Below are 27448 nucleotides of genomic sequence, written 5' to 3' on the forward strand. Positions count from 1 at the left end.
TAGAGGTTTAGTACACTATTATCATGGCAGAAGTATGACAGTGTCCAGGCAGACATGATGCTGGAGGAGCTACATCTTGATCTATAGGTAGCAGAAGTGGATTGTCTTCCTCAAGCAGCCAAGAGAAGGGCCTCTGATTCCACACTAGGCAAAGCTTCAGCACAGGAGACCTCAAAGCCCAGCTATATAGTGTGATACTTCTTCCAGTAAGACCACACCTCTTAATAGTGCCACTCCTTATGGCCAAGCATTTCAAACTTATTCAGACTATCATATCTGGGTTTCAGAAACTGTATGACAAGATCTAAAATAGTTCAGAATACCTAACAATTATGGAGCTATATAGAATGAAATAAGGTACGCCAACAACAATAAAAATAGTCTCACATCAAATAACCAGTTTATTTCAACTTAGCAGCATTTCACTCTTTTAATTTTCTTTCCTTAAGATAGTTGAATCAACAAGTACAAGCTCTATCAGGCTTCACAGATATGTGCGTCAGCCTACGTAGGGGCCATGATCATCTTCTCTGAATTCTTCCTGTTCAGTGTATGCATACTGCTGCAGCAGTCATTGCATTCCTCTTCTAATCAGAAGTCTGGATGGCAAGTAGATAGCTTTAGTTTTGTTTTAAACAGGGAAGCATACTCAGTGCAACTGAAAGAATTTAAGACAAAAGTCTTTCAAAGCAAGAATTTATAGTTTGGGGGTACTCTTTCTCCCTCTCCCTTTCCCTCTCCTTTTTCCTCTCCCTTCTCCTCTCCTTTTCCCTCTCCCTCTCCCTCTCGCCCCTGTCCTCCCTCTCCCCTCTCTCCCCGTCTCCCTCTCCATCTCCTCTGTCTCACTCTGTAGCTCACACAGGCCTAAAGTCATAGCAATCTTGCCTCTGCCTCTTGAGTGCTGATATTACAAATATGAGTTTAGGAAAGGCTTTATTAGTAGGCAAATTGCTAGAAAATCTTCAACATAATTTGATGCCTGGGTTTTGAAGAAATAATTGAATGGAATGATCTGAAATCTCATTTTCTGAAAAGAGCTGAAACCTGAGCCCTAGCTCCTCATCTAGTATTCTTCAGTCCACAGTTCTCTGTGACATGAGCCACCTATCTTAATCTGTGGGAGGGAGAATGTAATGCTCTTGTACATAGACATGTAGAGTCTAGACCAAGTAGTTTAACAGATTTTTATCAAAATTTTTATTTTTCCCCTAAGTTTATATGAAGGGGTCATTGTTATGGTGACATATTGTATTTCCTGGTTACTCATTATAAATATTACAATGTTTGTTATAGTTTTAAAAAATACTTAGAGTTATTTTGCCTTCATGTATGTCTTTGTAATATGTGTGCAGTGTCTATGGAAGCCAGAAGAGGGTTTCAGGTCCCCTAGAACTAGAGTTACAGATGACTGTGAGCTGCCATATAGGTGCCAAGAATCAAACCTGGGACCTCTGAAGAACAGCAAGAGCTCACTGATGACTAGTCCATCCCTGCAGCCTCTTGGCTTTTCCCCCCATGTTGAGAGGCAACATTAATATGCTTTTTATCAGCCAGGCGGTGGTAGCGCACACCTTTAATCCCAGCACTTGGGAGGCAGAGGCAGGCGGATTTCTGAGTTTGAGGCCAGCCTGGTCTACAGAGTGAATTTGAGGACTACCTGAACTATACAACCATGTCTCGAAAGCAAAAACAAACGAGAGATCAGCAGAATTTACAATCAAGAAATGGTTCTTCTAAAATAAGACAAGTTTAGGAACTGTATAATTTCTTTTAGTACCTATGATAGAAGCTAACCTTGCATTACTCCATGAGTGTTTTTCAACACTCAAAAGTGGTTCAAAAGTAGTTTGTGACCTAAAAATAACTTAATGTACATAAGTTTGGAGCTTTGTCATGAAGGGTCTATCTAGACAAGTGTGGAAATAACAGAATATCTTGGCATGTTCCACTTCTGTTAAACTTTCACCAGCCCAGAAGAAAAAGAGCACACCTAGGAAAAAAATCAGAAACTGTATGACATTTAAAAAAGAAAAAATCAGTCTAAAACCTGTCTACACTCTGCTTCTTAGATGGTTTCTTTATAAATAAATAAATAAATAAATAAATAAATAAACAAACAAACTTTTGTTTGCCTATAGTTTTTCTTAGATTGCTTAACAAGTTCAAAGCCGTGTTCAAAGTGCCAGTCTTGAACATTTCAGAAATCCTGGTGTATCTGGGGGAAGTTAAGACCTGTGGGTCCTTGTCATTTGGTTTAGTTTATGTGTGTACACATACACAAGTAGGCAGTCCTATGATTATAGAGCCTTCTCCGGAACAATTATTGCAACATATAATAACTCTATACCAGGTTATTTTAAGTGATGATTGAGAAGTAAAAAAAAAAAACTGCAATTCATGTGGTGAAAGAATTGGACAGCCAAGAGATCCAGGAACTATTAATTAATGTTAGGGAAGGTTTTCCCTCACCACCCATTGTAATATTTTAAAGAAAACTGCTTTTTTTTTTATGGTGGTATGTGATCAAAAGAAGTATATACCCTGTGCTTTGGCTCTGAGATATTTCAGTAGTGGCAGCTGTGCCTCATAGAGGAGTTGTGGAAGGAGTGCCATAGAAGTGACCTGACACTTCTGTTGGTGTCTGAACATAGGAGTCCTATTTGTTTACCTGCTTGCTTCACCAGGAGACTGGCAGCTCTTATACAGTCTCAGTATAGTCTTGGGATTTTCTTTTTTTTTTTTTTTTTTTTTTCTTTGGGAGGAGGGGATTTGGTTTTTTAGAGACAGGGTTTCTCTGTATAGCCCTGGTTGTCCTGGAACTCACTTTGTAGATTAGGCTGGCCTCGAATTCAGAAATCCGCCTGCCTCTGCCTCTGCCTTACAGGCATGTGCCACCACTGCCTGGCAGTCTTGGGATTTTCAAGGAGAAATGAAACAAGTATTCTTGCCCCTATCCCCCAAAGTACAGGCCATTCAATTGGTTTCTGCTAACTATTCAGATGGATATTTTCTATTTTGTTAATCATGAAATATTTCTAGACTTCAAATTAGATTTTGAGATACTTGTAAAAAAGCAATAAAAAACTTGCTATCCCATGATAAATGAACTTTATCATGTGTCTTTGCTCTGTGCTTAGTAATAGTTTAAAGAGGGAGTCACTTGTTTTCTTTTGTTTTGTTTTGCTGATGACATGAGAGGCCAGACCAGGACTGTGGGCAGACTGAGCACATACTCAGCCACATCTCCAGTATCCCCAATGATGTGTACTAGTGTATAGCACAGTCGGTAGATTTTATCTTCATAAAGTTTAGAAGTTAAAATGTTTATCTTCATAATTAAGACTTAGATGGAAATTTTTTCCATGGGGAATTACCAAAATAAAGATCAACAATGCAGTGTCAGTCTCGTCAGGGTCACTGCCATTCACCGTGCTGCCTGTGTGTGCCGTGCTTCCTATCTTGTAATAACGTGAATTATTTTAGGGTGTTAGACTAAATGTTGTGAATATTAAGTCTGACCATGACCTAAGTTCTTCTTTAGCATTGTGGGTAGAAATAAGTTAGGATGACAGTGCAGAACTCCTATCGCAGGTCTGCCTGAAATCAGGGTTGAAAATCGGCCCTGTCTCCAGCTGACTCGTTTTGTCAGTCTAAGTCATAAGATTAACCCCTGACATGTTCCTTTTAAAAGAAGAAGAAGAAGAAGAAGAAGGCAAAGATGAAACAAGCTCATTGAGTAGGGCAGCACTTGATGGGCTGGAAGCATTCCCTGTAAGATGAGTGGCCAGGGAAAGGGTCTGCAGCTGGCGCAGAGACTAGGGATGCGTTGGCAGCTTTTGGGTTTTGCTTGTTGGTTTCTGTTTTGTTTTGTTTTTTTAAATAGAGAAAAAGACCTTGAAATAGAAGATAGTTAATAATCGTGGTAAAGAAAATGATTATCCGTGTTAACCAGTTGCAGTTTTCTTTGGATAAGGTACACTTCCAGAAGATGGTGCTTGCAAATGACAAACTTAAAAGCCCTTGCTCTAGCAGGCAGGTAGAATGGGGAGGGGGGTGGAGATTATATAAATTCCAGTTAATTTTCTCAATGATTTCATGGTTTTTAGGAAGGATTTATTAACAGTATTATACAGACAAGTTCGGGTGTGAGAGGAGCTCCTAAACCTTCTCTCAATTTAAATAGTAGTATATGTAACTGTAACTGCTTTATGGGAGAGGAGGTCTACCTAGCTTGGGAAAGAGGCTTTAATATCCTTCTTCCCCCCTCCCCCCAATATGAGTACACTGTCACTTTCTTCAGACACACCTGAAGAGGGCGTCAGATCCCATTACAGATTGTTGTGAGCCACCATGTGATTTCGGGGAATTGAACTCATGATCTCTGGAAGAGCAGTCAGTGCTCTTAACCACTGAACCATCTCTCCAGCCTACTTTAATATCTTTTTAAAAAATTTTTTTATGTTTAATGGTGTTTTGCTTGAGTGTATATTTATATACCACATGTATGTCTAGTGCCCCAGGAAGACATAAAAGGGTGTTGGATGCCCTAGAATTAGAGTTACAGATGGTTGTGAGCCACCATGTGGGTACTAGGAATGGAGACCAGTCCTCTAGAAAAGCCTTCTTAATGGCTGAGCATCTCTCTACCCCTCCCCCTTCTACATTTAAGCTGAACAGTAAATCTTAACCAGTTGTTGATTTTATAGACACACACTCCCCAATAGATTTGTTTGGCTTTGCTTTGAATTTTTGGTTGGCCTGATTGTTGCCCCTCAGATTATTATATTCTTGCCTCTAAAGTAAAAACTGGGGAGGAAATTCTGTTTCCTTGTGTTGTAATAGCCATGGCTGCATAGGGGATTGACATTACACTGCTTGTTTTACCAGCAGAGCTAGCAAGCACTTTCTTTGTTGAGTTTAACTTCTGCAGGCTTTTCTTTTGTTACCCATTGTAAAAGTTACTTCAGATAGAAAAGAAAGTAACTGAAAGTTGTAAGTGCATTGTGGCTTTCCTCTTCTCCTTATTCTCTCATAATTACTATTGAAAAGTACAGATTTTTTTAGTAATTAATAGAAAAGATAAATTTTATCTTAGATTGATTTTTTTTTTACCAGTTTAGTTATTCTGTCAAAAGAGAACAACTTGTCTATGAAAGACTAAAATTTACTTGAAAGGTTTTAAGACATGGCATTGTTAATTGTAAATCAAAGCTTTTCACACAGTTCTCCAAGGGCTGAAGCAGGCCTTTGTGGTCTCTCAGGAGGGAGGAAGTTGCTTGTGCACTGCAGACTGGCCTTTAATAGCTGCTGTGCAGTGATGTTCTTTTGCAGCTGCTGCTAGGCCTTTTCTCTGTCTGGGGAGAGTGGGAGCTCTCATTGTTGCCCTGATGCTGTCAGCTTTTGAATCCTGTGTGAGTTGGCCTTATTGCCTGGTGCTGTTTTATTACTGTGACTCGTCAGTATGTTTCTTAAGAATGGTGTTTGTTTGGGTTTTTTGTTTGTTTGATTGGTTCAGTTTTTGTCTCTTACAGAATAGTCATAGAATATTTCAGTGGATTTCTGCCTCATGAAAAGTGTCTTTTAAAAAAAGTGATGTGTCCCTTTGCATAGTCCTGCTGCTATCTTTGAAGCAGAGAGAGAAGAGAGATAGTACAAAGAGGGTTTGATGTGGGTAATGAAAAAAATAAAGATTGTTACTCTGTTTTTCTGGCTTAGTCATTATCTACACTAAATGATAAATTGTGAGAATGTTTTAGATAGTAAATTGTGTCTGTGTGAAACATACTTAGAGACAAAGCTTTGAGTCATTGACTTTATAGTATTATAATTAGAATAATCATACATCTTTTCTAAGAAATGTTTTTATCATGAATATATAACTATAAATAACTATTCCATAGGAATAAGGAGACTGCTAGCTAGCCACAATCACTTTACTAGTGAGAATGCACATTTTATCTCAGCACCACCCGCCTTTCAATCTTTAAATTATAACACTTTTCCCTGCCCATCACCAAATTGTTTATTAGATACTAGATGTTCTAAAGGGTGCATTCTTTTGTAAACTCTTCATTAGTGTTGCGAAAGAGAAATCCAAGGAACTTTATAAGCAGAAGTCTTTATCATTAAACTTTTCCTTTTTAAGAATGTCATTTTAAGCACAGGTAATTTATTTTGAAGATAATTTCTAATTTTAAAAAATATTTTTTCACAATGTAACAAAAGTAAACAAAAAAGAACATTCTAAAACATAGTGCACCCTAGTCAGTGCAGTGGTACTTAGATGATATTCTACTTTCTCCAGGAAGTGATTTTGAACAAGGCTTAACAGTCTGGATCCTCCTTGTCCCGTATGATTCAGTGTTTCCAGTTCCTGATTGCTTGATCATGTGTTTATCAGAGTTGAAAGCAACTTTAGACCATGCCAGATGGGAATCTAACTGGAGGTGCAGCAGGCAAGGCTTCCTTTCACAAGTGCACTAAGTTAATTCAGACTAAAAGCAGATTGACAGAAGATTGCGCTCTCTCTCTCTCTCTCTCTCTCTCTCTCTCTCTCTCTCTCTCTCTCTCTCTCTCTCTCGCTCTCTCTCGCTCTCTCTCTCTCTCTTCCTCTCATGCTGTGCACACGCGCATGTGTGTGTGTGTGTGTGTGTGAGAGAGAGAGAGAGAGAGAGAGAATGAATTGGTTATTCTTTTGTACATTTACCTTTAGGATACAGTATATCTTTTTGTCTAGATATAGTGTGTATATTTATTTCAGTACTCCAAAGTTTGTCTATTTGGTATCTTCCACCAATGCAAGGATTTGGTGGAAATTGAAAGAAGTTGATTATAGCATAAACCCTCCCTCTGTACTCTGTGAGTTGGTTCAGTCCTATTTTGCATAAGTTCTTTTTGAGTAGTTCCATGTGTGAATGCTTAGTACTGAGGACTTGTGCTGCCTGTGTGGATATATGTCTTGGAGAGAAGCTGTGCATCAGTTGCAAGTAACATTTTTAAAATCAACATGTATTGTGCTTATCCTGTCCCTGGAATGGGCAACAATTCTTTGATGTATTACTACAATGGGAAAACGGTAAGCCTTTTTCTTTCTTCATACAGTGCCTTACTGACTTGTTTAATGAAAAGCGGTGCATTAAAATGACTGCATTTTAATAAAACCCCGGCAGATTTTATTCTTTTACCATAAGTTAGATTGTATATCTATTTGTGTCATTGAAGTCAGGTCTTCGACCGTTACATGGAATAGTGACTTCAGCAGTGTAGTAATTGTTGGCTTTTATTTTTAAATTAGTTTATACTTAGATTTGAGTTCTTTTGAGATTAACATTAATATTTCTACCATTAGCTTAAAAGTACACTTATTTTTTACATTTTCATATATTATAAACATAATTTATACATAAGGAAATAAACCTATTGAGAATTATGTGATGCTTTGTAGATGTATGGGAAAGATGAAAGTCATCCTGGGTATTCATAAAAAGAACAAGTATGAAGCTCTGGGAATGATTAGGGAAGCAGTCAGCTATCGAGGGCCGTGTTTCCTGTTTGGAGTTTCAGGTCCAGCCTGACTTTCCTGGGATACCATCTGTTTCTAATCATGCTAGAATTCTGACTCTGTGGAGATTTATAACATAAATCACTATTTTTTTAAAATATGCATTTCTACATTTCCAAATAATATAGTCCTGGTCAATTTATAGCCCATTCTTAGGTATTTTAAAAATAGTTTTCCATACTGCTAAGCAAGAATATTCTGTTTTTTAATTACTTAGTATTAACTACTTAGTGGATTTCTGAAAATGAATCTTTAAAAGCTATAGGAATTTTGTATACTGTAACAAGTATCCTGAGAGATTCCAAGAGAGTTGCCATTATGGACTGACCATCTGATGCACATTCGAAAGCATTGCCCTATGCCCACTCAGTGACGCTCACCTGAGGCTCAGCCGCTGCATCCTCTGCTTTGTTCTGATTCTCTCACGTTTTATGAAAAATGCATTTGTTGTAGCTTCAGTGATTTTTGTGGGAGGGCATTTTAAATATTAGCATTTTTGAGAAACTAATTATATTTTCCTAAAAGTGTATGAAGCTTGGTGTATTCACTCTTTCCTTCTATGCACTTGAAAGTGTTTGAAAGTAGCATGTGCTGTTGGGAGGCCGGTAGCACGGCGGCAGGGTTGTTTTTTCTGTCCACTTCTTCTGTGCTTTGGATCCATCTAGTGGGTTAATTGTGATCTTGAGTAAGCTTTATTAGTACATGATAGTCAGGCCAAAAAATATTTAAACTCATTGGAAGTATGTAATCAAGCTTCCTGTAGTCAAGCCCTTTGGAGCTTGTGAGAAGTAGATTTGAGTGGGCAAGCCACATTACTTTCTCGATAATAGTTTCCTTGTCATCTGCCTTTCAAATGTAAAAAAAGCATAAAATAAAAAAAAATTATGTTCAATTCCAGTTGAAAGAAGTCTGTTTGAAAATGATATGTAGATGTGTGAGCATGCACACATGTAAATTCAGTGACATGTACTTCCAAGATCCCTGTGCATAAGACTGTACTCAGGTCACTCTTCCACAGGCATCTCTTTGTTCTGCACTGAGGGGCAGTGGGACACTTTTGATAATAGGAAGCATTCCAAGTTTATGATACATGGCATAGCTGGTATAGTAGAGATGTATAGCTTGAAAATTGATAGCCCTGTGCCTACCATAGATCAAAGATGACCTATATGTTCTTCAAAAATATATGAGGCAATCATACATTATCTCAGTCCTGTGTCCTGAGAATCTATACTTCTTACTGGTTTATACATGGTTATTCTCTACTAATTACAAGAATTTTATTGAAATTATGAGAAGCATTCCTAATTAATATCTTCAGTTTTCTTCAGTAAGAGCACTATTAAGTGTGTAATTATGCTTTCTAAAATGCATGGGAATGCATCATCATGGTATCTATTAGAAAGTGTTAGCCTATCAAGTTTTCATGTAAAAAGTAAAACTATTAATATTTTGACTCTAAAATGAAATACACTTCTTCACATGAGTAATGGATTTTTATGTAATTTTGGTGGTAAACGAGTTAAGTTTAGGTTTTTGGTTAGTTGTATTTTATTGATTTAAGATGATATATAGAACATTAGTATTTTACATGCTAGTACATTCCCATTGGTTTCATCATTTACATGGCATAGCAGGAAACACTGAGCAGTCCTAGTCTGAAGCACAGTGCCTTTTCTTTTTCAGCATTTGATTTTAAGTTTTCAGTTTTGTTCCATGTACCTGATTGGTTTAAGATCTTTTCATAAGCCAAGTCAGATGCTAGGAAAAGTGAGATTAGCCAGAGAGGAAGAACCTTGTATTACCAAGAATGTGTGGTTAGTGTTATAATTTTGGGAAAAATAACAGTTAATGTGTATTTGCAGAAGAACCAGAAATGTTAACTCTGTTTTTCCACTGTTTGAAAACAGATGTCCTGTGTCACTTGTGTGACTATACTCTGCAGTGCACTGTAAAGTATTAATCTTCATGATAAATTGGGGAAATAGAACTATTCCTGAACATTATGCTTTTTTAAAATTTTAAAAAAATATCAGGGAATAGTAAATGTCTGAGGCTACATTTTTAAGAATTTAACTTGCATTTAGTCCTCTTACTGACACAAATGATGTTCTTCAAGCAAAAATATAGCCTGGCAAGAACATTAAGACTGGCATTTCAGCCGGTCTATAATCCGAGTAGCCATTTTTATTATTTTTTATTATCATTATTTAGTTGGTTAAATGGTTCAAGGTACCATGAACCAAAGATACCTCAAACTTTCTAGTTATTTTAGCCAGTGAAAAACAGGACAAAAGCCAATGTTTTGAATTTAAGCTTGCAATCACCTTCTGAATGCTGAACTTCTTTAGAATCTGGGTAAGAAAAGATAGAAACCAACACTATTGCAGGGGCCACTCCAGGCCATAAAAAGCTATGTCTGACTCCTTTCAGAAAGCTGTCTTCGATACTATGAGCTTCATAAGTAAGAACAATTGAGATTCAGAGGCTTGAAGTAATTTGTTTAAATCCACCTAGATAGTAAATTCTGAGTTTGAGTCTAATTTCTTCTCCAGGATAAGTCTTTTCCTTTATGTCATGCAAGTAAATTTGTCTCCACAGTGAACTCAGTGAGTGCTTGTGTCACTTGTGTCTGTATTGCATAGCAGATGGAACAGGGAAGACACTAGTGCACCTTTACAGATACATTGAATGTCTGATCGTAAAGCCAATTGTCCTAATTCTTATGGGTGTGGTTTCTCGGGCTACATGTGGCATGTGCATGTATGTGTGTGTAGCTATATGTCTCTGTGTCTATCTGACTGTATGTGTGTCTCTGTCTCTATCTCTGTCCATGTATGACTGGAGATAGAACCCAGAGCCTCAAACATGGGTGGCAAACACTTTTCTAGTGATATCTATCTTCAGCCCAGTTAAGCAGGAATTTTCAATTTTTGTATAAGACACCTGTTAACTGTTAGAGATGTTAAAAATATGAGAACTTAAACTGTCTGGTTCCCTTTTCTAATATAATTCATCATATTAAAAATTAGTTTAGCCATGGTTTGGCCTTTCTGCGCCCATATACTACTGTGTTTCTTCACAAGAACTAGAATAACAATGAACTCTTACATTGTAAATTATTATGACTTATTTTTCAAATGAAATTTTTAATGACCATCAATAAAAGCAAGTGCACGCACATGTGTGCAAGACACACACACACACACTTAAAAGTATATGAAATTAAAGTCTGTTCTTTTGGAGGACTTAGTATTAGTTACTATGAGAGAAGAACATATAATAAATTCAAATGTGTAGACCATCTGTGGGCCTGGCATATTAAGTGTAACATTTTTATGATAGGAAGCATGGAGTCATGCAAAAATTCTCTGAACAAGTTATGCTGAAGGCATTGAATGATAAGGATATTTGCATAAATTAGAGGCATGGGACTAAGACTATACTATATAAACTTAAGGAAGTTGGATTTTTCTTATTTTTTTTCTTTGTTCTAATTCATTGCAGATATCTCTGAATTAAAACCATAGGCCTTGTTAGAAAAGGTTGTTGTCCTCAGCCGCTTTACTCATGTTTTTGGCATAAGTAAACATTCCTTCCCACCTGCCCATGAATGTATTGAAAAGAGACCAGGGGCTTTCACTCATCTAGTAATATTTTTCACATGGATGACTTAAAGGTGATACACACGTTCAGTATATTAACTTTGAAAGTAAGGCCCAAGCTGTTCTTTTAAAAAGCTGTTTTCTGAAGAAAAAAATGTGACTATTCGAAAAACAGTTGCAGATATAAGACGAATGAAATATACTTGATGATGTTAAAATTAATTTTCAAGCTATGCCTCATTTAATTTGGGGAATTTTTTTCCACAATTAAAAATGGTAATATTAAAATGTTTGTTCCGGGTCAGGCGGTGGTGCTTTAATACCAGCACTCTGGAGGCAGAGGCAGGTGGATCTTGGATTTTGAGGCCAACCTGGTCTACAAAGTAAGCTCCTAGACAGCTAGGGCTACACAAAGAAACCCTGTCTTGAAAAAGAAGCAAAAAAACAATACCAGCAAACCTTTGTTCCAAAGCGCTGAAAACTAAATACCAGTGATCTTAGAGAAGAAAGTTTTTACAAGTTTCTACAACCTAGACATGTCTCTGGAGATTTGGTGGAAAGAGAGGGGAAACTTAGAAAGTTAAGCACATTTCTCCCACTTCCAGAAGCTCAGTGTGCCTCAGCAGCTGGCTGGCAGAGGAGGAAGACCTTAAGTGGATCTGACTGTCCCTGTGCTTCCTTCACTTTGCTTCCTAATGCTCTGGGCGTGGCACTGGTGCAACTTGAGTGAACAATCTAAGTCTTGGGTGCTAAATTGAAGTTACCATAAAAACTCTACTAACAGATTGGACTTTATTGCAAAATTTACCATCTTAATGTTATATAAGAATACTAAAAACATTAAGGTATTTGTCAAATCCAATTAAACTGTCACTCATAAATTCACTTTAACATTTTTATATAGTTTCCTTTGAGGTCATATTTAACTTTGATTAGAGAGTAGGAACTTTGAAGGAGAGTAGGAAGACCTGAATTTCAGTCTTCACAAATCAATTAAAGGTTTCTTTGTTTGTTTCTTTGTTTGTTTGTATGTATCCTAGAGTATATGTAGATGCATATATGCACAAATACTGAACCCAAAGTAGTTAGAAGAATATGTATTTTCAGAGCTGTGTCATGTCCTTTACTGTCTGGCACTTGTTGGAATATAATTTTTAATGCCAAAATTTTATTTACTCTTTAATGGTCTCTTCTTACAAAATTCAGATCTTAGAAATTGGAAAATGGAAACTTCTTTGTTATGTACTATTGTATTAACTTATGTAAGTTAATCAGCAGTAACTTAATGGAAAAGCCAGTTTGTCTAAGAATTGCCTCATGTTTCCCCTTCATCCTAGAGTACGGCATAAGTAGGATGTTTTGCATCCTACTCCCCGAGGCTTACGAATGGCTTCGGTTAGGTTGGGATTTTCCTTTTTCTGTTGATTTGGACTTTCTTTCTCGTTTTTAGATTTTATGTTTTCTTAGATTATAAAATTTGTATTGTTTACTACATAGTCATAAGCCATCAAGATAACTCAATATTTCTGAATATGATGTTTTTATTTTAAAAGTAGTGATAAATTAACAAAATAATTATTTTAATTTTATACTTTTTAGAAGTCGTAAATTGTACTGAAGATAATTTCTGTTACTAGTCTAGACTATTCACGTATTAGTGGTTTATGATAGCATATTTTAAAGTTTTTAATGATATTGACTATACTGATGGAAGCTTAAAGAGAATTGTTATTCAAACCATTCTAACAAAAAGGGCTGATAGAACTCTACTCATAGAATGTTCAGGAAAATGTATATAGTTCTTCTCTGTACCCTGCACGTATCTGTGCCACCTAGGCCTCAGGCATGCTTAGGCAAGTACCCTACCACTTAGCCACACACCCAGACATCCATGTTTCTTTACTCCAAATTAGGTGACAATTTTCAAAATGTTTTAAGAATTTGGACTGCTTTTCATAGGCCTTGGAGTATATACAATTTCAAAATACTTTTCAAAGTATTCTGTGTAGGCTTGAACATCTGGGTAAAAGACTGTTAGCCATGTGTTGCAGTTTAAGAAAATGAAATTAAAATTTCAGTTCTTCTTTGTACTGTCTACATCTCAGGTGGCCACTGGATAATGGCTACTGCAGTGCATGGCACATAGGACAGCATTTTCTTATCACCGGAAGGTCTTCTTTTGTTCTGGGGAAGGGCCCTGTAAGTAATAGTCACTCTCCCTAAATTAAAGCCTCCCCTCCTTGTCTTTTGAGCTATTCAGAGTATCAGCCATCAGAATATGGACCTATCTAAAACTTCTGATTTGTGTGTGTGTGCGTGTGCGTGTGTGTGTGTGTGTGTGTGTGTGTGTGTGTGTGTGTGTGTGTGTTGCATCTTTTCCCAGTAATAACCTCGCTCATTATACTTCCTCATTGTACAGTGCTGTTCCCAATATTAATTACAAAAAGGGTGCATTGAAAAATGTAGTGCACAATGCCAACCTTTAGAGTTCCAGAGTTCTCTGCACCACATTTGAGGTCATTCATATGCCTAAACTGAAGCATCCAAGGTCAGGAGGAATCTGTCTTTGCCAGTTTTGCTACAGTTGGTTTCATGGCGTAAAATATTCTAAATGTAATTGCATAGTCACTACTATAAGTATACTTGAACTGTGCTGCACTGTCTTTTTTTTTTTTTTAATTACCCTGGGTTGCACGGTGTAAAAACATTGAAGATATTGTTAAGAGTTTGTTCTTTTCAACCAGATGGTGGAAAAGAAGTATGGTGTAATTTCAGTTGTGGTCTTAGAAGTATCTATTGAACAGATACCACAAACAGTGCCTTTACACCTTCCTTAAAGACAGAATGGCATTTCTGCAATAGCTTGCTGTGCCTGACTTTCTGAAACTGAAGATGGAACTCTAAGCAAATTCCTATCTAGAAATTAAATAGAACATCTTGAGATCTAGTTATCTTTTCCTCTAATATCTTTAAAAGAGTTTGACTCTTGGTAGATTTTAATCATCTTAAAGTGTAAGTCTCTTAATTTTAAGATTGTTTGTTGTGCTACAGAATCATCCTTGAGATTTAAATGTATCATTAACTAGAATGAAAAAAATTGGCATCTGTGTACAGGTGATTGGATGACATAAGCTGCCTGGTTTTAATTTGTAGCCAGTACTGATTGTGATGAGGGAAGACTTGCTCTTTTTGCAGAATTGGCTGACTGTTTCCCACATCTGGAGCTAATAAACTCCCTGACCACATCAGTTGTGCTTTGATCTGAACTGAGACTGGCACAACTGCTTGTCCATAGCTCTGCATCTGTGTTTTGCAAGCCATGACTGAGATACCAAAGCAAAGTTAGAATGGTGCCCAAGGGCCTGAGAGTCACAGAGTGCAAACTGTTTTGTCATGAAAACCTGAACTTGTACTAGTGTGTAAACAATAAAGATGCTTAGAGTTTTATTTACCATCTTAATTTGTAAGGTCTTCTTTTACGGGGGTGTTTGAGGTTTTTTGTTTGTTTGTTTGTTTTTTCAAGGCAAAGTTTCTCTGTATGTCCCTGGATGTTCTGGAACTTGGTCTGTGGACCAGGCTGGCCTCACACTCAGCACTGGGATTAAAGCTGTGTGCCATTCTGTCCAGCTTTATCTTGTAAAGCTTTTATTTCCAAAATCTGTGTACAAAGATTTTTCTCTTCAAAAAACAAAAAAAACAAAAATAAGTTGCCTTAAATATGAGGTCTCACCCTCATTTTCCCACTCCCCTTCAGAGCCTGTATGTGCAGGTCAGTATGTATATGTTTTCCTCTGATTTGTTTTACTTACCTTTGTTTCCTCATTGATATGATAGCCATGACTCTTAATTTAGCAGAAGTTTGTGAATCAAAATAGATATTACTCTTTGTTGTTGTCATAAAAGCAAACTTATAAAAAGTTTTAAATCATAAGAACATTGTATCTGGCATGCAAGGAGCTGAAGGTACCAAAGACAATTATAAATCAGTGAATTATTTTGAAATTTAAGATGATAAATAATATACATCTTTATGTTGCATGAAGTGACACATCAAGACTGGAGTTAGCCAGGCGGTGGTGATGCATGCTTTTAATCCCAGCACAGAGGCAGGGAGATTTCTGAGTTCCAAGACAGCCAGGGCTATACAAAGAAACTCTGTCTCAGGAAAAAAGGGAAAAAAAAAACTGGAATTTTTTTTTTTTCTAATGCTCAGGCGTAGGGTTCACATTATATTTTGGGCTATAACTTGAATAGAATTTTATTAAGTAGAATTGAAATAGAGACTTATTTCTGACAATATGTGTAGTAAGAGCAGGTTTGTAATGAAAGGCATGTTTTGATACTGTCTTCTACATTTGATTCTGGTGTGTATTTCTAGCAAAGACTAGAGGCTTACTCTCTGTTTAGAAATTTACCTTGTTTTGGTGAGTTCCATATACAGAAGGGCAAAGGATATCCAGTTATGCTAAGATTAAGGACTGAAACTTGTTAGGTTTGTTTGTTTGCTTGCTGATTTACTTATTTAAAATGGATCTCACTCTATAGCCAAAGTAGGCTGGAATTCGCTATGTAGCTAAAGCTAACCTAGAATTTATGGAAGTCCTCCTGTTTCAGCCTCCCAAGTCTTAAGATGACAGATGTGAACCACCATGCCAGGCTTTGAAAAGTAACTTAAGAAAAAGAATATAGTTAGATTCTTTTCCTGAAAAACTTAATACACACACACACTTACCTAAATCTAGCATGGTCTTTTTTTTTTAATACCTCTTCAATTATTTTTGTTTTATTTTATGTGTATGGGTATTTTGACTGTATAAACATTTGTTCATCACCTTCATGCATATTGCCCATGGAAGCCAGAAGAGGGTATCGCATCCTCTGGAATTGGAATTATGGATCGTTATGAACCTCCATGTGACTGCTGGGGACAAACTGGGTTCCTTGCTTTTTGACTACTGAGCCATCATCTTCAGCCCCCTAATACAATCTTTTATGAAATAGATTTTAAACTAGAAAATTACATTTAAATACATACATGTGTCACACTCTCTGTCAAGACCTTGTGAATAATTTCTAAGAACATAGCTTCTCCCAGACTTTTCAGGGACCACAGGTATATGTTTCTTTTATGTACAATAGGCTGTGCTCCTATGAGTAAAGTCAACTATCACAAAACATGTGACAGATGTCATTAGAAACTGACCAGAGCAATACAGAACAGTGCGCTGCCTGTTGTTGGGGTGGTAAGAATATACTATGTTAGCTTTTACTGGCTACTTAACTGCATTTTCAGAAGCACCGTGATAAACATCTGATTATAGATATTACCTCATCTCATCTTCCCCTTTGAGGCACAGGATGGAACACCTTACAGATGAGTCATTTGGGAATCTGTATGGTTAATACCTTTCAAAAAGAATAAATTTTTGGTATTTGTGAATATATAATTAATAATTTTTGTAATTTTTTTTAGTTGCTCTCATGTAACCTCAGTGTAAGAACCAGTACCAACCCCCCAGGGCCTTGCTTGCTAGGCTCTGCCAATAAGCTGTGTGCTTTGAATCCCGGCTCTTTCCCATACTGCTGTGGAAAGCTAAAACATGTCATATACTAAAAGTCTTTTTTCCTACTTCTAAGATGTAACTGTTGCTAAGTTTCTTCTATATACTTGCAGAAATTCTCAATGACCAAACAATATGTATGTTTTTTATGTCTTCATAATGATAATGCTAATTTTCTCTAAGAGAAATTTAAATTTTGTTTTATAGTGAAATGTAATAGATATACTCCTAACAAATTAAAACAAAATTAATTTCTTTTTTATTAGATATTTGCTTTATTTACATGTCAAATGTTATCCCCTTTCCTTGTTACCCCTCCAAAAAAAACCCCATCCCATTCCCACTCCCCTGCTTACCACCCTCTCCCCCTCCCCATTTTCCTGACACAAAATTTATTTCTTTTTTTTTTCATGTCCATCATATTTCATTTGATGTAAATTTATTTGCAATCAGCTTCAATTAAAATTAAATTATACAAACTTATTTTAAAAGCATGATAGTGTGTAAGCTAAATTGATTGAAAATTCAAATTTCTGAGCTCTGCTTAAAACGGAGGCATGCAAATTCATTTTAGCCAGTCTGGCTAAAGTTGTTTAATGACTTCCAAACAGTTATTAACTAATTTTCAGCGTTTTGTAGTTTAGGAAATAACCCATTCTTTTACAGTTTGTGTTCACAAGATACCTGTACCAAATACTTCACTATTTGATGAATTTTAATCTGTTTACAAGAAATGCAAAATTTATTTCTTATGTTGCTAAGATTAACTTAGATTTCCCTTCTTTCTTGCTTCTGGTGTACTTTTACAGTCCATTGATGGCTTTCTTATAAGACATTCTATTGGCAGATTCATGTTAAGACAGTCTCACTCCGTCGACAAGGTTGACATGGAAGGCCTCCATCCTCCTAGTTACTGGGAGCACATGCATTAGCCACTGTGCCAGGCTTCATACATAACTTTACTTGTTATTTTGTTGTTGTTGTTGTTTTTGGTTTTCTTCTAAGGTTCAGTAGTCCTGAGAATGCTACAATTATATTTTATTTGGATGCCCATTTAGTTTTCCTAAGGATTGTGAATGTTGGCCACTTGATAGTTCAAAATATTCATAGTTTCCTTATCTGAAGCAAATGTTCACTAAAGGAAATTATTACAGCCCTAACAATTAAATAATCTTTTTCTCAAAAATATGGTGGACTTGGAAGTGTACCTGAAATTTAAGAATAAGACCTTTCAGCAGAATTTGCTTTGATTTCCTAAGTTTTTTTTTTCTGTTTGTGATATGTACTAATAGAGATAAGATAGATCTTCTTACGTTCTTTGTGGAACATAAATCTCATTTTATGTAAGTAATACATTTTAATTAATTATCCTGTTTTGTTTTAAGGTATATGCACCATCCCCAAATTCTGATGATTTCAACCGTGAATCTCCTAGTTACCCATCGCCCAAGCCACCAACCAGTATGTTCGCTAGCACTTTCTTTATGCAAGGTAAGCACTATCAGACAGTTGTTAGAGCCAGCCAGAGCTGTCAGTGTGCCAGTATTACAATATGAGAAAAAAAAGGGGTATCTGTGCAAAAATCCAGACAGTGCTTTTCTAAGTGTTTTTTTTTTTATTGTTGTTTTTTTGTTTTGTTTTGTTTTAGTTTTGGTTTTATTTTTTTCTGGAACCAGTTAAAATTTAGCCATATAGTATTTTAGGGGCATTCATTGCTAATTTTAATTTAGTTAAATTATCCAGCAAATCTTTGGATTGGTCATCTAACTACTGATTGGGGAAAAATGAATAAAGCTGCCATGGTTTGTTTTAGAATTTTAAATGATGAAAGCTAGAAGCAATGCTGGTTTCTGGTTTGCGTACCAGTTCTATATCACACATAGTATTACCAACAGAAAGAGTAAATATTGAAAATTGAGTGAGACATGTTGAGAGAAGAGGTGTTACATTTCCTCTAATTCATGTCTAACACATCATTTTGTTTGGTTGTGGGAAGTATTTATGTGGGAGCAGTCCATCGTTATGTGAATGGTTTCTTGACTGTGTTGTGGGTGTGAAGTCACTGCTGACATCTCTGAAGCTTCACTCTATAATGTAGTCACTTTTTACATAGGCTTGCTATGGGAGAAACCTCTCTATTCCACATTTTCAGAATGTCTGATATGATGTGTGTTGCCTATTATGGGTTAAGACCTTTGGTAGAACATCTAATAAAAAAATTAAATACAACTTGTCCCCAGACTTGAAGTATTTATTAAAACTTTCTTGGTATGAAATAGTCTTTTGAAGATATATACTTGGGTTATAATGACTTGGGTTATATTACAGTTTGAGCTGATTTTTTTCTTACTATAAAAGTTACTTTTTTAAAAATAGTAATTTGGGAGCTGGGAGGGAAAGAAACCTTGATAGAATATTAGGTTAAGGGGGGGGGGGGAATAATATCTTCAAGTATGGGTTTTGTTTCTGTCGCTGTGATAAAGCACCCTAGAGAAGGGTGGCAGTTCATCACAGCAGGGTAAGTCAGGTGGTTGAAATGTAAACAGACTGTGGCACCACATGGTGGTCCAGGGTAGAGGGAAGTGAGTGTGCCCACACGCCCAGATCACTTTCTCACTCTTACAGTAGTTCAAGGGATGAACAACAAAATGGTACCTTAACATTCCATTAACCCAATTAAGAAAAGCCCTCACAGACATGCCTCAGCTGGGCTCATCTAGGCATTCTCATTGAGTTAACTTTTCTAGACGGTTCTAGATTGCAGTAACTGGACGGTTGAAACATGCATCATTGTACTTTTTTAAATTTTTGTGTATATAAACAAAAGAAAAATTCTGGCTAGGAAAACTTTGTATTTGTTTTTCTTTTCATCTTAGATGGGACCCACAGTTCTTCTGACCTTTGGAGTTCATCAAATGGGATGAGCCAGCCTGGTTTTGGTGGAATTCTGGGGACCTCCACTTCCCACATGTCGCAGTCCAGTAGCTATGGCAGCCTTCATTCTCATGACCGCTTGGTAGGCTATCAGATAAGATTTGTCTGAAAGTGTTTCTCTTTGTATAAAAATTGATTGTGCCAAAACTCCTGAACATTGAAATTTTTATAGGCTTCGATTACAATGGCTTTTTTCAGTATGGCTACCCTACCACACTAGGTGCTAACTTAGTCATGGGTCTTGCTCATTTTAACCATTTATACAGGTTGTCTAGCGTGCATTCATATATTCAGAAAATACATGCTTTTTATTCATTATTTGTATTATATAGGGGGAGGGAGAGCAGGGAAAAGAGCAATTGCAAGAGCAACATGCAGCTAAGAGCTCAAACCATCATCATGCTAGGCAAGTGCTCTACACGAAGCCGTATCCCCAGGCTTCAGAACACATGTGGTACAATCATGTCTCTTTTCCCCTTTTCCTAGAGTTATCCTCCACACTCAGTGTCACCAACAGACATAAACACAAGTCTTCCGCCAATGTCCAGCTTCCACCGTGGGAGCACCAGCAGCTCACCATATGTTGCCGCCTCACATACTCCTCCCATCAATGGATCAGATAGCATCCTAGGTGAGCTTCTGCGTTAGGAATATTTCCTAATCTTAGAGTTTTGGTGAAATCCATATTGTTCAATAAAAATTTTAGTATTTAGTATAAAGATAAAAGATAATTAATCATTAAGTTCCATTAATCTAAAAACCAGTAAGGAACTCATTTTTATTTTTATAGATTGTTAAATACAGAACATAAAGAGTGTTTCCTGATTCACTGTGATGTGTGAGGTTGTAAGCCAGGGTACCCTTGAAGTAATAGGTACATGCTTAAGAAAAGAAGTAGCATTCCTGCTGCTCCATGATTTGTTTACCTATTTGAACCATCCAGGAACCAGAGCGAATGCGGCTGGAAGCTCACAGACGGGTGATGCACTTGGGAAGGCCTTGGCATCTGTAAGTATTGGGTTTACACATTCATTCTACTGAGTGGATTCTGAACTCACGGACTAAGGTTTAGATCTTGAAGTAGTAAATGCCATAGTTACAACACTTTCAGCATTATTATCCATTGAAGAGCTGTTTTTATTTATATTAATAGATATCATTAATTAGTTCATGATAGCACCTCCCTTTTCCATACTTACAAAATCTGTATTTGTGGCTTCATTTAAATATGTCTTCATTTGAGTGGAACAAACACAGATAAAAGAAAGAAGAATTTGGGGAAATATGTGTATTAAATACTTAGTGGCCCACTCAAGTAAATTAAGAAGAACCAAGAAAGAAAATCCAAGTTCTCATATATGAAGGAAATGCCTTAGCAAGGGCTTTAATAAGATAGGAATTACTTTTATTTATATTTTAGGATTTTTTTTAAGGCAAAAACAATTAGCTACAGCTGGTTCACTCAAAAACCAGGGTGTTGGTCTCAGAACCAGTGAAAAACTTGTGCTAAAATGAATGAAACTGATTCAAAGATATTTTATAATATAGTAAAGCTAATCTTTATCACATCAAAACAATAAGAACAACAATTAAAGTTTATTATATCTGACTCTTAAAATGTTACAATTAGTTTGGAATGCTAAGGCCAAAAAGGAGAGAAGGGTATTTATTAATTATCTATTAAGATTTAAACCTAATTCTTGAAATTCAAATTTATGCTTTTTGCCTTGTAAAGTTTTTTATTAAATTTTTTTCTTGAGCAGTATGTCTCTTAGAATTATATTTTGTCTGAAATGCAGTGAACTTTCTTAAATATTTGCTGTTGATACAGAAAGCAGAACTCTGATATGTGACTGGAAGTGAGCAGCTGTTGAGCTCTTGAAGAAAGAAACCTCTTTATGTATTGTTTGAGTAAATAAACCTTTCTCTGTAGCTGTTAAGTATGAGGGGGTTTTTTTGAGAAATGAAGCCAAGTCAAACTCTTCTACCACATAGTGGAGTCCTGCACACAGTGGAGCCTAGTAAATGTTTGCTGGAATTAATCTGGAACATACGTAATAATGGTGGTGGTACAAACCCATAGAAATGATCAACTGTGGTCTGAGTGTGTTCTAGTTGCTCAACACTACAGTAAGCATTTTTGTGTCCTGTTTTGTTTAATTCTCAAGAAAACCCTGTAAGGTTGGCATCATCCCAACATTATATGTGGGAGAATTGAGATTTAAAGGTTAAGTGACTTGAGCTCAAAAGATTTAAGTAGTTTGCCCTCGAGATCACTATCTAGTAAGGGTAGAGCTCATATGCAATAGAACCCCATGGAACTTGCCTCAGACTGCCCTTCTCCACTGCTTTGTGTCTGCGAAGTTGTGCTATAGGGACTATCTTAGAGGTGTGCAAGATAAAGAGAGTTGTCCCTACCTATTTTTTTTTTCACTGAAGAAAACTTCTTGTGTAAGAAAACATTTTCTTGGGTATTTGATTGTCATGCCATGTTCAGCCTGCCTGTCTTAAAAGGTCCAATAGCAGATAGTTCATTCGCATATAAAGGGACAAGTAGCATTTGACTCTTAATATTAAACACATTTTAAAAATAAAACCTCCATTTGGGAGTCATTTTGTTTTTCTGAGGAAAATATATGTAAAGAAAGTACAGTCTGGCAGACAGGACTTTGTAATGTTCTCAGTGGTCCTTCAAGCTTCCTTTAGTTACTCTGACATCCTTGATTTTCCTTCCATATTATGAACAGCATGCTAGACAAACTAGGATGGCATTTAGAGAAAAAGTCCAAATTTACTATGAGTGGAAGCCAGGAAGAAATGTTTAATCAGGCTAGTGGGTGGGCTTTGGTCGTCATGGAAACTCATCTCTGTCATCCTGTGTTGTTACTAAGCGGGAACAGCCAGGTCATTCCATAAATCATTTCTGTCATAGCTGAGGGTGATACATTCCATCTGCTCCCTCACTGCAGACCCTCATGTGCACATTTCCTGTCCCTTCAGCCTCCCCCTACTTCTCCAACAGCATTGTTTCTTCAGCTTTCCTTACAGACACACATTCTCATTAATAATGCTTAGTTTTTAAAATATACTAAAAAACAAAAACAGTGAGTTTGTGTAAATACCTTCATGTACAATTCTCTATGTACATGGAAGAACTAGGAGAAATGAGAGGATGAAACTTAAGGAGGGTTACATGTAAGAATCTGAATGCATATCAGAATTTCATGTTAAGTATTATAAATATTTAGAACATGGTATCTCTAATATAATAGCATCTATTTTTGATGGGAAAATACCACTGTTGTAATTAGAAGTTAATTCTAGTTCCCTAGTTGTCTTAGAAGGTCTTTCATGTGTGAAACACCAGAGGGTACAACCTTTGTTCTTCAGTTTAGGTTTTAAAGAACATGCAGAATGCTGCGTGATTAAACATGTAAGGCCAGATAATGCGTTTGCAAAGGTTCTTTTATTTTAGGTTTAAGCCTGGATAATTGTGGTCTTAATCTCAGGATAGCAAGAAAGAGAATTGTACATGAAGGTATTTACACAAAGTCCCCAAAGCCCTGTGGATTGTGCACTAGTTTAGATAATAGACGTGGGTAGATAGAAGGAAAGGAAAAATCTGTGTGTCCCTGAACATTTGCCAGACAATCACCCTTTAAGACTGTGCCCATGGAGAGTTATATGGAGGAAGAAACATCTGGTTTATTTCAGTGCCTAATACCATATCAAAACATTCAGTCTTTAATTTAGAAGAGATCAAACGAGAAGACTGTTTAACTTTGTTGATTATATCAGACTTCTTTGTGATAATTTATGTTTTGATTTCTATGAGCCAGGGAGGGAAGAAGAGAGGGAGAGTGTGTGTGTTTTAATCTAGATAGTTAAATGGTCAGTAGTCTCTAACAAAAGAAAAGAGAATCCAGGGAAGTTGACGTTTAGAAGTAATTCATGAAATAAGTTTCTTTGTTCCTTAGACTCAATAACATTAGCATAATAAAGATTAACTGAAATGTCCAAAAGCTTCAGTGTTTAAAACTTTGGGCTCTCAGTTCCAGGGTTAGGCCTGGAGCTCTCCATTGTTTCTTTTTGTCTGAAGCTCTTTTCATTAGCCTCTGGCTTTATTGGCACCCTACTGATTGGAATAGACCATGACTGATAGGAGGAGGAGCCTCATTTGTTGCAGTAAAATGAGGAATATTACCGTTTAGGTCTGGCAGAAGGTACTGGGAGTTATTCATCATTGGCCATTTAACTATGAGTGCCTGTGGGCTGCATGTAAAATGAGCTCTGACTTTGTTCCTGCCCCAAACTCTTAAGCCACTACCACCTCCATTTTTAACATGACTTTCTTCTTTAAACACCAATATTGGAGTCACTTAAGATCAGAAAATAGAGAAAGAAGTCTTCATTAAGAATGGTCTTTGCCAAAAAAAAAAAAAAAACTGGTATATAGGATTTCTAAAGAAATCATGATTTTATGAAATAATGCAATTCAATTGTTTTGGCAATGGAATGAGCCTGCAAAGATACAGGCTGGTGAGGTGGTCTGCCACCAGAAAGGCTTCTGTGTACCCGTAGTGCTGGGCTACTCTTCCTTCCATACATGTGCTCTATTCACATGAGAGTAAAAAGTGTAAACTCTGTTTTCTCCCACGTAAAGGAAGTCTAACCAGCATTTGACATACTTAGGGATTGCTTCATCAAAAGGGCAGAGCTGAAGAATTGGCAGTCCATTCACACTCTAGAAAGCCTGTGCCTGCCTATGTGTGAAATACACATAGCCTAGAACATTAACACTAATTCTCAGCAATCACAGAACCTTAAGACATAATTGTTCTCAAAGTGTATGCCATATTGTGGATTTGGAGTGAACTCATCTATAACAAGCTCTTTCATTTTCTTGTTTGTTTTATGATCCCCATTACCTAAATACTAAGGTAAATTCTATTATTTAAAGAATCTTTTTACTGATAATTATTATAGCAAATTTCACATGCAGTTTATCACTTATTAAAATCCCAACACTGTGAAAACAGACAAATGGATCCCCAGGGCTTGGCCAGCCAGAGAGAGAGTCAGGCCAATGAGAAATCCTCTCTCAAAAATAAGGTGGACAACTCCTGAGGAACACCACCTGAGATTGCCCTCTGGCCTCCACACACATGCATACACAGATTTAAAGCTGTGTGAGAATGATGAGTACTTAGCCCAGAAACTGAGAATTGTGAATATTGGTGTGTACAGAGAGAAGAGTGGGGGGTGGGCAAAGAAAAGGGGGAGCACAAGCCAAAATAAAGAATAAAAGAGAAAAGGTAAAAAGGATAGGAAGCAGAGTACTGACTCAAAGTTCAGATGTAACCTACTTAGCCCGTCCCGGTGGAGAAGTCAGCAGCCAGGGTGAGGCAAGAGACCCGTGCGAGTCAGTTCAGGACTCATTCACAGGATGTGTGAAAATAAGAATGTCATCACCACACATTAAACTGCCGCAACTAGAGAAGAAAAGGGTGCTTAGGTCTCTGGAGAAATCTTTAAGGGGACTAGAGAGTAGAAGTGATGGAACATAGGTAAACCTGAGGCCTCGGTTTACCAGTGTAAATTATCCAGTGATAATTCCTAGCATAGGTCTTCATTCCTACCATTCCACATCGTTATTAGCACACAGTGACTAGGCAATTCTTTGAGAGTAGAGACAGAAGCACAGAGGAGCAGAGCGGCAGGCTGCTGTGGAGAATGTCTCTCCAATGCTTTCCCTGTTAATTCTCACAGTGAAGAGTAATGGCTGGCAATGCAAGCTAATCCGTGAGTGTGGTTGGTTTTGTGGATATTTTCTCACTTATCTGTTCCTCTCTCATCAGTGTTGTATTACATACTTTATAAGTGAGCACTGGTTGCTCATAAAAGGTACATTTGATTCCTGAAAATAAGAAACAGTGATTGACAATGATAAAGATGTTGACATGTTTGTAAAAGTTTTAGTGTCCTTTGAAAGTTTAATTTTCACAATATACAATTGTTGGAGCTAAATCAGACAAGTAATTTTTTAAAGGACTAAGGGGTAACTATTATATCTTCTTTGGTTAGCTTTTTAGAAAGGAGAACATAAGCTTTTTCAAAGGCACACACACACACACTCACACGCTCCCATACCCTCCCTTCCTTTTTCTCCTGCCCTCCCTCACTTCCAGACAGGGTAGCTTGGATAGCCCTGGCTGTCCTATCCCGAAACTTAACTCTGTAGACCAAACTGACCTCAAAACTCCCAAGATTCATCTGCCTCTGCCTCCCAAGTGCTGGGATTAAAGGCATGTGCCACCACTGCCCATCTTTTCAAAGACTTTTTGTTTGGTTGGTTTTAAATTTTGGATTTACTTTTTGTTTGGGGTTTTTGGGGGAGGGGGTGCGGGGAGGAGGGACAGACTGGAGGAGGTGGAATCTTCTAAGACAGGGTCTTTATGTGTAACCTAGGCTGTCCTGGAATTTGTTATGCAGACCAGGCTTGCCTTGAACTCACAGAGATTCCACCTGCCTCTACCTCCAAGTACTAAGATTAAAGTTGTACAGTACTATGCCAGGCTTAGTGACCATTTTAATGCATAAAGGCCAGGCTTGGTAAGACATACTACAACTCCAGTCAAACGGATCACAAAGGATCACAAATTCAGCCTGTCAGGATCCTGATTGCTAACATAGACCCTGACTCAAAATACCTAGAACAAAACAACCTAAAAGACCCCATCTTTTTTTAAAAAATATTTTTGTGAGATTATCATTCTTATATTACTTAATATATTCTTTAAATATGGTCTACTTTTCAGATATTTTATTTTTATTATAGGTTGTTTTATTTTGAGGTATAAAGACTCATCTCAGTATGAGCAGATCTGGCACTGAATATATAGCCCAGATTGACCTTAAAGTTACAATTTCAGCTCTGCCTTCCAACTACTAGTCACAGGTGTGGGGACAATTCTCCACAGCTGATAGCTTGCTGTTTAGCCTAGACTGGCTTTGAACTTGTGATCCTTTTGCCTTTGTCTCTCAAGTACTGCTGATTGCAGAGGGGTAGCCATATTCAACCTCACATATTGATTTTCTGCTAGTAATTAGAAACTTTCCAACCACAATATTTTTTTTTTAATTAGATATCTTGGGAAACCCTGTCTTTAAAAGAAGAAAGAGAGAGAGAAATAGATATGTGTGTTATTGTGTTATTCCTTTCACATTTGAAATTATGTAAATTTTTGTCCTAGTTTAAAAACTGAAGCTCCTTTGGTCTCTAGTTACAAAACAGTTTGATGAAGTGTTGTCACTGTGAGCCTTGGGTGGTATGGCTGAGACTGATTACAAAACAGCACCATGATCGGGTTTGTGTTTTTGCTGCTATTGTATTCTGATGCATATATATCTCTTATTTTCCGGTTAGATTTATTCTCCTGACCACACAAGCAGTAGTTTTCCGTCAAACCCATCAACACCAGTGGGATCTCCTTCACCTCTCACAGGTGGGTTTCTCTGTTATTCATAACATGTGTAAGTCTTCTACTTGAAAGATTTCTGAGTCAACAAATTTTCAATAAAATCCTATTTAAATTATGAAGAATATTCTGACCTTTATATAGTTTGATTTGCTCATCTTGAATTACTTATATGTATCTTCCTAGGTTTTTAAATAATCTGTGGTGGCTTCCAGTAACAGTTGTTGTAGCTGGGTGATGGTGACACATGCCTTTAATCTTAGGTGAAGGCAGGCAGATCTCTACTTTTGAGGCCCACCCTGGTTCCAG

The 27448-nt window shown here is 36.9% G+C and overlaps 1 protein-coding gene across 9 annotated transcripts in view; it reads left to right on the forward strand.

The window, feature by feature from the left end:
• The window catches only part of Tcf12 (transcription factor 12), a 286268-nt gene that overhangs the window by 231656 nt on the left and 27164 nt on the right, over positions 1-27448 (forward strand). For all 9 annotated transcript variants that reach the window (XM_052187848.1, XM_052187850.1, XM_052187849.1 and 6 more), the window contains 5 exons: positions 18113-18218; positions 19604-19743; positions 20148-20292; positions 20605-20669; positions 27088-27166. In XM_052187848.1, coding sequence (XP_052043808.1) covers positions 18113-18218; positions 19604-19743; positions 20148-20292; positions 20605-20669; positions 27088-27166 — 535 coding nt within the window. The remainder of the gene's footprint in view (positions 1-18112; positions 18219-19603; positions 19744-20147; positions 20293-20604; positions 20670-27087; positions 27167-27448) is intronic.

This window comes from Apodemus sylvaticus, chromosome 7, assembly GCF_947179515.1.
Source record: "Apodemus sylvaticus chromosome 7, mApoSyl1.1, whole genome shotgun sequence".
Classification (NCBI taxonomy): Eukaryota; Metazoa; Chordata; class Mammalia; order Rodentia; family Muridae; genus Apodemus; species Apodemus sylvaticus.